Source organism: Malus sylvestris, chromosome 17, assembly GCF_916048215.2.
Source record: "Malus sylvestris chromosome 17, drMalSylv7.2, whole genome shotgun sequence".
NCBI classification, from domain to species: Eukaryota; Viridiplantae; Streptophyta; class Magnoliopsida; order Rosales; family Rosaceae; genus Malus; species Malus sylvestris.
In genome coordinates, this window is record NC_062276.1 from 29,138,262 (window position 1) to 29,148,576 (window position 10,315).

At 38.8% G+C, this 10,315-nt stretch overlaps 2 protein-coding genes and 1 long non-coding RNA gene across 6 annotated transcripts; 1 reads left to right on the forward strand and 2 right to left on the reverse strand.

Annotated features, from left to right (window-relative positions):
- Window positions 1-719: 719 nt before the first annotated feature.
- LOC126611325 (uncharacterized) lies at window positions 720-4,094 on the reverse strand. 4 transcript variants are annotated; one of them, XR_007618807.1, is made up of 5 exons: window positions 2,167-4,094; window positions 1,724-1,981; window positions 1,361-1,480; window positions 986-1,286; window positions 720-822 (listed from the first exon to the last, which is right to left on the reverse strand). XR_007618807.1 is itself a non-coding variant. In XM_050279552.1 (4 exons), exons 1-4 carry the CDS (start codon window positions 3,268-3,270, stop codon window positions 1,217-1,219), a joined length of 1,530 nt encoding a protein of 509 aa, XP_050135509.1. In that variant the 5' UTR covers window positions 3,271-4,094; the 3' UTR covers window positions 877-1,216. The 4 variants fall into 4 exon arrangements, 3 of the variants coding, with proteins under 3 accessions (XP_050135509.1, XP_050135507.1, XP_050135508.1); XM_050279552.1 differs by lacking the exon at window positions 720-822 and having other exon boundaries at window positions 877-1,264; XM_050279550.1 differs by lacking the exon at window positions 720-822 and having other exon boundaries at window positions 877-1,286.
- A 2,304-nt stretch (window positions 4,095-6,398) lies between these two features.
- Window positions 6,399-8,554, reverse strand: LOC126610002 (uncharacterized). The gene is made up of 2 exons (XR_007618338.1): window positions 7,788-8,554; window positions 6,399-7,142 (listed from the first exon to the last, which is right to left on the reverse strand). It is a non-coding gene; the product is annotated as an uncharacterized LOC126610002 (long non-coding RNA).
- A 335-nt stretch (window positions 8,555-8,889) lies between these two features.
- Window positions 8,890-9,654, forward strand: LOC126611489 (signaling peptide TAXIMIN 2). The gene is made up of 2 exons (XM_050279784.1): window positions 8,890-9,244; window positions 9,419-9,654. Exons 1-2 carry the CDS (start codon window positions 9,147-9,149, stop codon window positions 9,540-9,542), a joined length of 222 nt encoding a protein of 73 aa, XP_050135741.1. The 5' UTR covers window positions 8,890-9,146; the 3' UTR covers window positions 9,543-9,654.
- The last annotated feature ends 661 nt before the right edge of the window (window positions 9,655-10,315 follow it).

Consider the following 10,315-nt stretch of genomic DNA (forward strand, 5'->3'; position numbering starts at 1 on the left):
GTTCTTGTGTTATTAGGACGAAATATAAATGTGAGAATAAATTCATGCCATTCTATTCAAATCTCGCTGTTGACTCAAACTTTTCTCATGTTTACTTTATGGGCGTTACTATCTCAATGTTTCTTAAGGCAAGTTTGAGATTAATGTTCATTTAAAAAAAAATGGTATCGTTATGCTTTAAAAATAATCGGTTGTAACATAAAGTAATCGAATGTTTAATAAATTGTATTTTTCAAAGTGTTTTGAGTATGAAAAACAATATAAAAGCACTTGGTCAAATTTAATCACAAAATGAAAATGGTAGTAGGTGTAGCCGCAATTGTGGTTGTGGTGATGGAGATAGTAGGGGGTGGAGGTGGTGGTTGTGGTGATAGGTTATGGTGGTCACACAAAAGAAACTATTAACCCTTAATATTACCCCGGCCTTAACTAATCTTTCCAATGACATTATACTGCACAATTTATGAGCAATTAGGGATGGGTTCGGTTTCATTTGGTTCGTCAAGGTATGAGATGCTGACGATAGTAGCACGCAAAGCGGGGAATCGAGGGTTCTGACTTATTAGTTTGGAGAAACACGCGGATTGCGTCCTAACGTAAGGTGTAGTAGGGTTTGAGTTAAAACTAGTGAAACAATGTCTTACGATAATTCAATTCGGTTCAGCTTTTGAACCATTGAAATCGAAACTAAACCAGTAAATGGTTAAGAAATATGAAAATCCATTTGAATGGGCGAGTTTTATTCGTATCTGTCAAACAAGAAGCCGCATCTTTGGCCTCAAACACATGAAAAAATGTTCTTACCACAGAAAATAAGGAAAACTAATGAAAAGGGCTTGAAAACTTTGAGTTTTAATGATAAGGACAAAATAAAGGTTAAAGTGAATAGTACCAGGATTGACTTTTTAATGTAAAAATGTGGTTTTTCGTTAAAGTGAACAGTACCGGGTGCTTTTCGTTAAAGTTCCCCAGAAAATATAGATACATATAATTCCCTACGCATCACAATGTATACAGCAGATACATCATTTATGTACCTGTGTTAGCAACAGGTATGTACAACATACCTCATTAAGCAAACTAATCCAAACTATCCACAAAAGCTAACAGCCCGCATACCACCACCTACGTCTGTCTGTCCGCACCCAAGTCCTTCTCATGAGAATCGCGCGGCCAAGCAACAAACAGCTGCATGGTTCCCAGACAGCAACTCTATTCAATCTGCTCTGTAGAAGTGCAGCAACTTCAACGGTTTCACCTTTTCCTGGCACAAACAAATCAAAAAGCTAAAACTTGATTTTGCTATGACTATATTTAATCTCAGTTATAAAGGAAATCAGGTGAAGTATCCTACAGAAACCTCGATTCCCTCTTCAGATTGGGAAGGGAAATGAAAACCCGTCGAGCAATTCTCCAACATTTCAGGACTCTTCATCCATGCTCTACGTGCATCACTCACCTTTATCTTATACTTGAACAGCTGTGACATAGATAAAAAATCTACAGATTAGAGAAAGCAAACTGATAAGGTTTTTTTACCTGCCTAGTTCTATCTGAGATATCAAAAGCGAGTTTTCTGAAAAGGTTTATCTCTACATAGCTTCTCTAATCTTTGATCATCACGTGCATGCTCTATCACAGGTATGGAAAATATAATAAGTTTGCCTTGCCAAAAGTTAATAAAGTTAAATTCAAGCACGTAACTGTCGTGTAACAGGAATACCTGATACAAAGGGACATTTGGTTTCTCCAGGTCATCTTTATCTATGAGGATACCAGTGCCCTGACACTCTGGGCAGAATACAGAATACAGTTGTGAGCTCAAGGCTATCATCTGACCATCTTTTCCATTGCACTTGGCTGCAGTTTTTCTCCTAGATCTTCTTCTCACTTTTGAACTAGCGGACTGATTTGTGATCATCTCAACCTCACACAGAAGTATCCAGTGTACAAGGCAGGAAGTATGAAACACATGAAAAGCCTGCATGTGCATATATCAAAATGATGCTAACTACTTTCTTTGAGAAAAAAAAAAAAGATAGAGAGAAACACACTCTATTGCAGAATTGAGTACATAGGTTTACAATTTTAAAGGGATCGAGGTACAGCAATGGGTGGGGGCGCGGAGGAGAGGAAAGAAGAGGATGAAAGTTATTTAGGGCTCACCCCATTCACATTTCGACTACTGCAAGCAAGCCTTCCTGTCTTCAAATTTATGAGAGTTGCTACATCTTTCCTAGGAAGCATCTTCTGTTGACAGATATCACACGTTCTGCCCGAAGCTAAACGCTGTTGCCGTCTTAACTCTCTCCTCATTGACTTGTTAATAAATCTTGTGTGCAGAAGCTGATCATCATACCGGTCTAAAAGCAATCTTGACGTTGACCCACTGGAAGCAGATGAATCTTCCCCGCATGAATCAAACTGATTACTTAGAGATTCACTAATATCCTCGGGGTCAGAGAAGAACTTTTTTCTCTTACCGCTGCTGCCCTCTGTTTCTTCTGTAGGACTGGATGAGAGAAGCATCCTTACATCATCAAGTAACCCCTTTCTACCCAAATCAATATTGTAACTGAAGGTAACAACAGCAAAGTTGTTCTCAGGAACCTTGAGTAAATCATTGCTAGCTGTCCTTGTCCCCAACCATTCACACCATATTCTACTAATAAAATTTGACACCTCATCCTGCTCGAGGAACCTTGCAGCAATTTGTCCAAAACCTACCTGCTTCACTTCTATGTCAGTAATTTCATCCCTAACCAGAATATTAGGGATCACAACAGAGGAATTCACTCCATCAGAATGCTCATTAGATTCATGACCATCAGCACCAAAATGCTCATTGCCATTAGATATCAAATTTTCCCCATATTTGACAACAGCAAGATTGTTTTCATCGTCATGAGACTTCAAAATCTTTTGTTTATTGCCACCTGGAATCACCAACTGCTTATCAGTCTCATCTGAATTATGAAAGAAAACCACACCATCGTTAAAAGGCCACGGGTTCGATTGCAAGAGAGTAACCTTAGCAGCAGCTAACCTGTCATTGTGAAGATTACCCTTCAAGTGATCAAACAACACCTTATCACTGTAACATGGCGCAAGGCACAAAGTACAGAAGAAAATGAACTTTTTCCCCTCTTCTCGTAGCTCGACATATGTGTGTCCTTGTGACCTCACATTGCGAAGAATTGTTCTTGTTGCTTGCTCTCTAAGACTACTAGCGCTAGTCTTTGGAAACCCAACGTCCCACCTTCCCGCCATCAAAGTTTCCTGCAAAAAACCAAATTCAACTTCGAGTGCAAAAGCTCCTTCAAGACCACCCAAGATCCAAGCTCAAATTCGAATATATCCACCCGTATCCATAGACAGAGAGCTTTCAACAACCATATGAAACTCGATAAAACTCAAATTACAAGAACTTCTTTCAATCCCAATAACTCAAAATCAAACTTTCCCAAGAGTTACTCAAGAAGCTTCAAGAAACCCTAGAATTCATTACGAAACTCCGTTCATCACAAAGATCATAGAACTTTCAAAATCACCCGAAAGAAACACGCAAAATCACCAAAATTCACTGTAACCCTAGGGCTTCTGTTCCCAACTCTTTAAATTCCGGCAGAAATACAGCAACAGAGAAACCGAAAACGGCAATAACAACCCTAAAACTAGGAAAATCTAGAAATGAGCAGAGGAAACTCTAAAGGTACATAATGGAGGCGTACTCTGTATAGGATTCTTGAGGAAGCGCGGACTCCGTCGGTCAGAGTGGGGCGCGTAGCGAGCGACGCAGAGAAGCGAGTGAGAGCTGGAGTCCTCCATAGCCATCTCCATTGCACTCGAAGCTCGAACTTCGTAGGTGTTTGGAGAGGGGAGAAATTGGGGGAAAATCGAATGGGAAAGAGGAGAGACTGTTGAGATTTCAATTTCCAGATTAAATTTAAAATCAAAGTAGATTTCTTGGGGTTCAGTTGACGTTATCTTTTAGAGTAATAAGGTGATGATAATGATTGGTGTTAGTTACACGAGGATGGTTTGGCGGTGGAGAAATAAGAGGAGAGGTATATTCGAATTTCGGACAGAGTTTCGTCTGCGGGGCAAGACAGATACGGATAAGAGCAGTTCCAGCATGGAGCCCTCTTCCAGGCTATTTACTATTTAATCCATCTATTAAACAGTAATTACTTTTAATAAGTAGTAATTGTCTTTTACATCTTCACAATTGCACTTGAATAGCCTTGGTAATACGCAACACACACCACTAATCCTAATATATTCCGGTTCATACGGTTGTGTTCATTTTGGTCATGAACAAGTCCCGAATTCATGAGAGCTTTAGAGAATTTAGTCATCTCATTCTCATAGAAGCGACCAATTTCTGCTCTCACATAAGTGACCACTGATTAAGAATAGTCTACTCTATTCCTCTTATTTATAAGATATCACTGTTATTAAGTATAAATATACAACCTAAAACTTCTGCAGACAACACACTTATTCCATCATAGGAATGAGGTATATAGTGTGTTAACTTCTTTGAATCATGCCTAACTAGTTTGCCTGTTGAACTTAGACCATGTGATCTCCAATCAACTAAGTTAGGTTTCCGCCCGGCTGATTCATTAGTTATGTTGGCTTCAGCCTCATTCCCCTCGATGATCAACTTACTCTCTAGTCAAGCCTTTAATAATTGGTACCACTAAGGTTGACTACTCTTATGGTGTGCACTTCCATATTATGAAATTATTTTTCATATGAGAATAGTTGTAATGTTAAGTCCTCGAAACATATGTTAGGACTTATGTAATAATTTGCTAACACTAGGAAGTAGACTTCGCCCACATTTAAGGTATCTATAGAAGGTCTATAACCTTGTCATACCTTAAACAATTACTCATTACAAGAGATGACATCTTGATTGTCTCATCTGATTAGCAAATTATGTTTCCATTCTTTGTAAGTAAATCTCATATCTCAAAAATAGATAAGCTACCCCCACAATTCTTCGATAATTGTGGTTAATTTCTAATGTTATTGTTAAATCGATCATGTTTTGTTCTTCAAAAAGTAGGAAACAACTAAAGATAGACCTTATGTATCTGTCTTCCTAGGCCTTCATGCCTCACTAGCCATTATAGGAAAAGCACTTCTTGACTTTCATCCTTTCCATATTATGATGACCATGCATGACCATTCATATGCTTACTTAATAAGCATCATCATGTCTAATTTAATTTTGCAAGATGCTCTACACATTTTCAATATTTCGTCTTTTTCTTTCCAAAAGACCCCCACACTTTAACTTATTGGTTGCCATGACATTTCCCTCTTCTCGGAAATGCAGACTTCTTTAAAGCAGCATGAAAGTATGTACACTTTTATTGAGGTCCACACGCTAACTATCCAAACATTGACGTTGTTTCTCGTTTAAATAATTTCAAGACTTAATCTTCTCTCAATCATGGCCTCTTTGTATGTCTATCTTCTAAACCAAATTCCAGTGCCTTTTCATTAGATGATGCCAAGCGGTGCATCGTCTCAACTACCCCAGAGACACAATTCGGTGAAAGAGGAAAGACATCTTTTGGTGGTAATAAAAGGAAATCCTTAAAACATAGCTGCATTCAAATCCAGTGCTAACATTTACAAGGCATATCATTTTAATCCACTAATATTTCTTTAGGAAATATCGGGCACAACCAAACATCGAATTGCTCTGCATTTGTTCATGAATATATTTGGGAAAAATCATCGTTCATGCTATCATCAGTCTCAACCAATTGGTTGGAATAGAGACCACGTAATTCATTTCCATTGAAACGTATCATGATTTACACCTCTTCATATAGAGTTGTAACTTTCAGATTGCAAAATCTGAAAGAAAACCTATATCCAAATTGCCACATAACTTTCTTCATTTAATTACGGTCGTGGAAGTCATGATGCCCTTCCAACGTTTAGCAAAGAGGCAGCCCTTTCCCTTTATTCATTTGTTGGGTATAAAAGGATGTCATCTCCAGAGACACGGCAGACGGCAAAACACACCAAGCATATAACTGACACAAGGAAAAACAATTTTCCAAAAATTTGGAACTCCACTTTACCCCAAACAGCACCACGAGTTTGCATACTGATCATTGTATCAATTCCAATGTTTCTTCAATTCACCACCAGTCCCTTCACTGGCTCTTGATCTTTCTCTATTTTGTATACTGAATATACAACAAGCAACATGCATTCTGATCTAACGCCAGACTCAGCAACAAATACTCATTCTTTTTTTCTTTTTCTTTTTTTATTTCTTTGTGGCATCATTCTATATGACAAATTCAAAATTTAACGTGGTGGGAACTGGTAAAAAACATCATACCCTTTCACTATCAATCTCATACGCATGGTAGATTCATTTTATTGACAATAAGCAAAACATATGTCACACCAACATTTCGGCCTTTACTTTGATGAACTTTCTTCAACAACATTCGCCTTGGCTTCCATACTCGAAACCAAGCTCTTCTCATTCTTTCTGTTATCTTCCTCAATTCTCAGCCTCACAATGAGATCCTCAAGGGTTATCTCCTTACGTTTGTGCTTGAGATAACTCTTGAACTCTTTCCAAGAAAGTGGCAGTTTTTCTATAAAGGACGCCACTTGGAAAGACTCATTGATCACCATCCATTCAACATGAATGTCATGGATGATTTTCTAAAGATCTTCAGTTTGAGAGACAAGAGACTTGGAATCCACCATTTTGTAGTCCAAAAATTTGCCCACGACAAATTTCTTTAAACCAACATCCGCGGTTTTATATTTTTTCTCAAGTGATTCCCAAAGTTCCTGTTTTGAATACCACATAGACGTCATACAACGAATCATCTAATGCATTGAGAATATAGTTTTTGCAGAGGAAATCATTATGTTTCCAGGCATCAATGGCTGTTAAAGTTTCTGCAAAAAAAATATTTTCTCCATCTGCATAGGCTCAATCTCGTAGTGAACAGGGTTCACGCGTAACCGTTCACTCCAGCCTTGATTTTAGGGGCGTGCCTGAAGAATCAGGTCAACGCACCATCCATGAGGAAGATAAGCAGCACAACTGTTCGTTGGAAGCAGGCTCCACCAATTCTCTAGTCCAGCTGCTGTTGGAGGAAGCGGAGTGCAGACTGTTGTGATTGGCTCATATTTTGAGCTAGCAACAATAAGGTAACCTGTGAGTGGCTTTGGGGCTTGATTAAAAGGCAAAGCAAGGAGCATGTTTTGTGGAAGACAATCATGATTGTGTTTGTAGTCATCATTTAAAGTTGCTACAAAGGACAAAGCAAGAGTAGGCTTGCTTTTGGACTTTGGAAACATGACCCCGTAAACTTTGGTTTTCTTTATGCAAGTGTGCTTGCTTTCTTTGTAATTTAATGTAAAGAAAGAAAGGGGTTGCATGTTAAGTAGGGCTTGTCGAGTGAGAGGGGGAGAGAATTGTGGGAACATCCAGAGGAGAACACAAGTGGTAGAAAAATATAGAGTGAGAGTGAGAAACTCTTGGGGAGAGTGAGTCTCTTAGTAAAATTCTGTGAGGGTACAAGGGATTGGGGTTTGGGTTATGTCGATTTAACTCAAGTGTATCTTGTACTAGTTATTCTCATAGTGAAGAGCAATATCTCTCGGAGGACGTAGGCAGGTTTTTGCCGAACCTCGTAATTCTCTTGGTGTCTTTATTTCTTGTATTTTATTCTGTTCAACTGAGTGATTTGGTGAGATTGTAATCTGAATCTCGTTTCCGTACTGACGAACGGGCCAAGGCACAACACAGACCACCCCAGAATTGCAGAGCGTCGAAGCTGCAGGCAGGAAGGCAACCCATCCAATTTGGAGACATACAACGGTTGCTCGATGAGCAACTTAGAGACTTCAAAACAAAATGAAACTTGGAGAACGCACTACGCATGTAGGCGGCTATCGTGAATGTTTCACCATTCACAAACGAGATCGAGCAGAGACTACCTCCCCAGAGGTTCTCACATTGTTTGATGGATATTTGGACCCAGACCGGCACCTGAAGCTCTAACGAAGTGTCATGATACTTCCTTCACAAGCTGGACAAAGCCTTGATGCGCCATGACTTTGCACGGAGTAGTTCAAGATTGGTTCCATCGACAGTTTCGAACAACTCGCCTTCGTTTTCAGAAGGAATACTCATCCTGTCGAGTTATCAAGAATTGTCTGATCACCTCTTCAATGTGGTCAAGAAGCCCAAGGAGGCTATCAGGGAGTACATTCAGCGCTTCAAGACCAAGAAGGCCAAGATTGTCAACCACAATGAAACAGTCGTGTGAGCAACTTTCAAGCGAGGACTGCCAACATCATCCACTCCGCAGAGACATCACCATAAACCCAAAGCAAATCTTAGCTGAGGTATTTAACTTAGCAGTGCATCACATGCTTTGGAACGACAAAAAAGGGGCAGCTAAGGCGCCATATTCTACTAAGAAGTTGAAAAATAAAATTAAACTAATTTGGACAAGAAATTAGCGAACCTAATGCTACTTATTGCTTATAAAATTGAAATCTTTTTCAGTTTCCTCGTCCAAGAACTAGGCTGCGCATCTTGAGACGCGTCCAAGAGGTTGCGCACGTCTTGAGACGGCAGTCGCGTTCTGACTTTTTTTTGCAAGAAAGAAACCTAGTGGAACCTTCTTGAAAGCGAATATCCTGAAATATCCCCACCAATAACACGTACCAACACTGAAACAGAACTTTTGGCAAAGGGTAACTTTGTCCAATCACTTGAATAAAAACCTCCCCGAAACGGCGGCAGTTGCATGATACCGCGTCCCAGTAGGTTTGGTAGGTTTTTCTTGTTTACTTTGAATTAGTTCACAAGTCTGGCTTGCTTTTTTGATAGACAATTTCAACGTTCTCATCTTCTCTTTCTACCAACATTCCCAGAAAATACATCTCTGCTTATATATATAAGGAGTCTCCAAGTGTCTTACGGAAGACGTAATCAGGAATAATTTTCTCTCCAAGTTCCTCGAACAATAATCATCAGAAAATATAAATCTGGTTTTGGTTTGAGAAAGTTTCTGGATTTGCGTCGTTTTGGCTGCGTAGTACGTCAGAGATCATATTTAAATCCGATCAAAATCATGGGAGATTGCAGGCCATTGGGTTTCTTGCTGGGTTTGCCTTTTGCTTTGATCGCATTGGTCTTGTCTGTTCTCGGCGCTGTCATCTGGGTTTTCGGGTGAGTAGTAATTCTTTTTACGGGTTCTCTGTGATTCTGATTTTGTTGTTCTTGCCCTTCCTTCAACAAAGAAACTTTATACAGACGATTTGCATGCGCTGTTAACTATATATATATATATATATATGAGATTATTATTTAAATTTTGTTTGATGATTAATCTTACTTTTGCAGGACGGTGTTGAGTTGCTTGTGCCCTTGCTGCATTTGTTTCAGTGGATTAGCGAATCTTGCGGTTTCTCTTATCAAGCTTCCTTTCAAAATTATTACATGGTTTATTGACCAGATCCCTTGTTGATCATGTCTCTCACACTTATTGTACGTTTGTACATTTCTTTCTTTTTTACTTGTTGATTCTTTATCATTGTATTTTAAGATTTTATTAGATTCGAATAAAAACGTTTACATCATATGGAACTCTTTATTGGACCAATCCGGGTCAAACTCACTGACATCGGCCACCGTCCACCTACACCCGGCTTCACGATCACTACTTCTGGCATCTCCTCGCGGTACCAAACCATAGCCCCCTTGCATAAGGCTGGTTTGATATTGTTGTGCTCTGAAAAAAAAAACTGTTTCTACTGTACTATGAGAATAAGCAGCTGTAAAATAAAGCAGCAAAGTGTTTGGTAAACTTTTTTGTAAAAGTGCTTTTGAAAAAAAAAACAGTATTATAGTGTTTGGTAAACTTTTATGTAAAACAGATATGAAAAAAGCCGATTTTTCAAAACTGTAAAAAAAAGCTGAAGCTGAATGTTTACCAAACAGAAAAAAACTCCTAACTTTTTTTTATACCCATTTTTTTTCAGAATCACCTCAGTACCAAACCATATCTAAATTTAACCTTTGAAAGTTTTTCTCGTATCTCCTTTCTAGAACGATCCCCTTGCAAGTAATTTATTAAATTACAGTATCCGAAAATCTCATTAACTAGGGCAATTTGGACAGCACCTTCTTCAACTTCTTTTCATTAGCAATACAATCTGAGCCTATATAAGATCAAGGAACTATTAATGGCTCTCTAAAAATCTAGTTATACGCTCCTCGTATAAGCGTATTTCTTTTTAA

What these genes read in the sequence shown, in the direction of transcription:
- LOC126611489 (XM_050279784.1), top strand. Translation starts at nt 9,147, where the DNA reads ATGGGAGATTGCAGGCCATTGGGTTTCTTGCTGGGTTTGCCTTTTGCT. An exon ending in GCTGTCATCTGGGTTTTCGG is followed by an intron (nt 9,245 to 9,418) that starts GTGAGTAGTAAT and finishes TTACTTTTGCAG; the next exon opens with GACGGTGTTGAGTTGCTTGT.
- LOC126611325 (XM_050279550.1), bottom strand. Translation starts at nt 3,270, where the DNA reads ATGGCGGGAAGGTGGGACGTTGGGTTTCCAAAGACTAGCGCTAGTAGT. An exon ending in GTAGTCGAAATGTGAATGGG is followed by an intron (nt 1,982 to 2,166) that starts GTGAGCCCTAAA and finishes ATGCACATGCAG; the next exon opens with GCTTTTCATGTGTTTCATAC. An exon ending in AATCTGAAGAGGGAATCGAG is followed by an intron (nt 1,287 to 1,360) that starts GTTTCTGTAGGA and finishes ATCAAGTTTTAG; the next exon opens with CTTTTTGATTTGTTTGTGCC.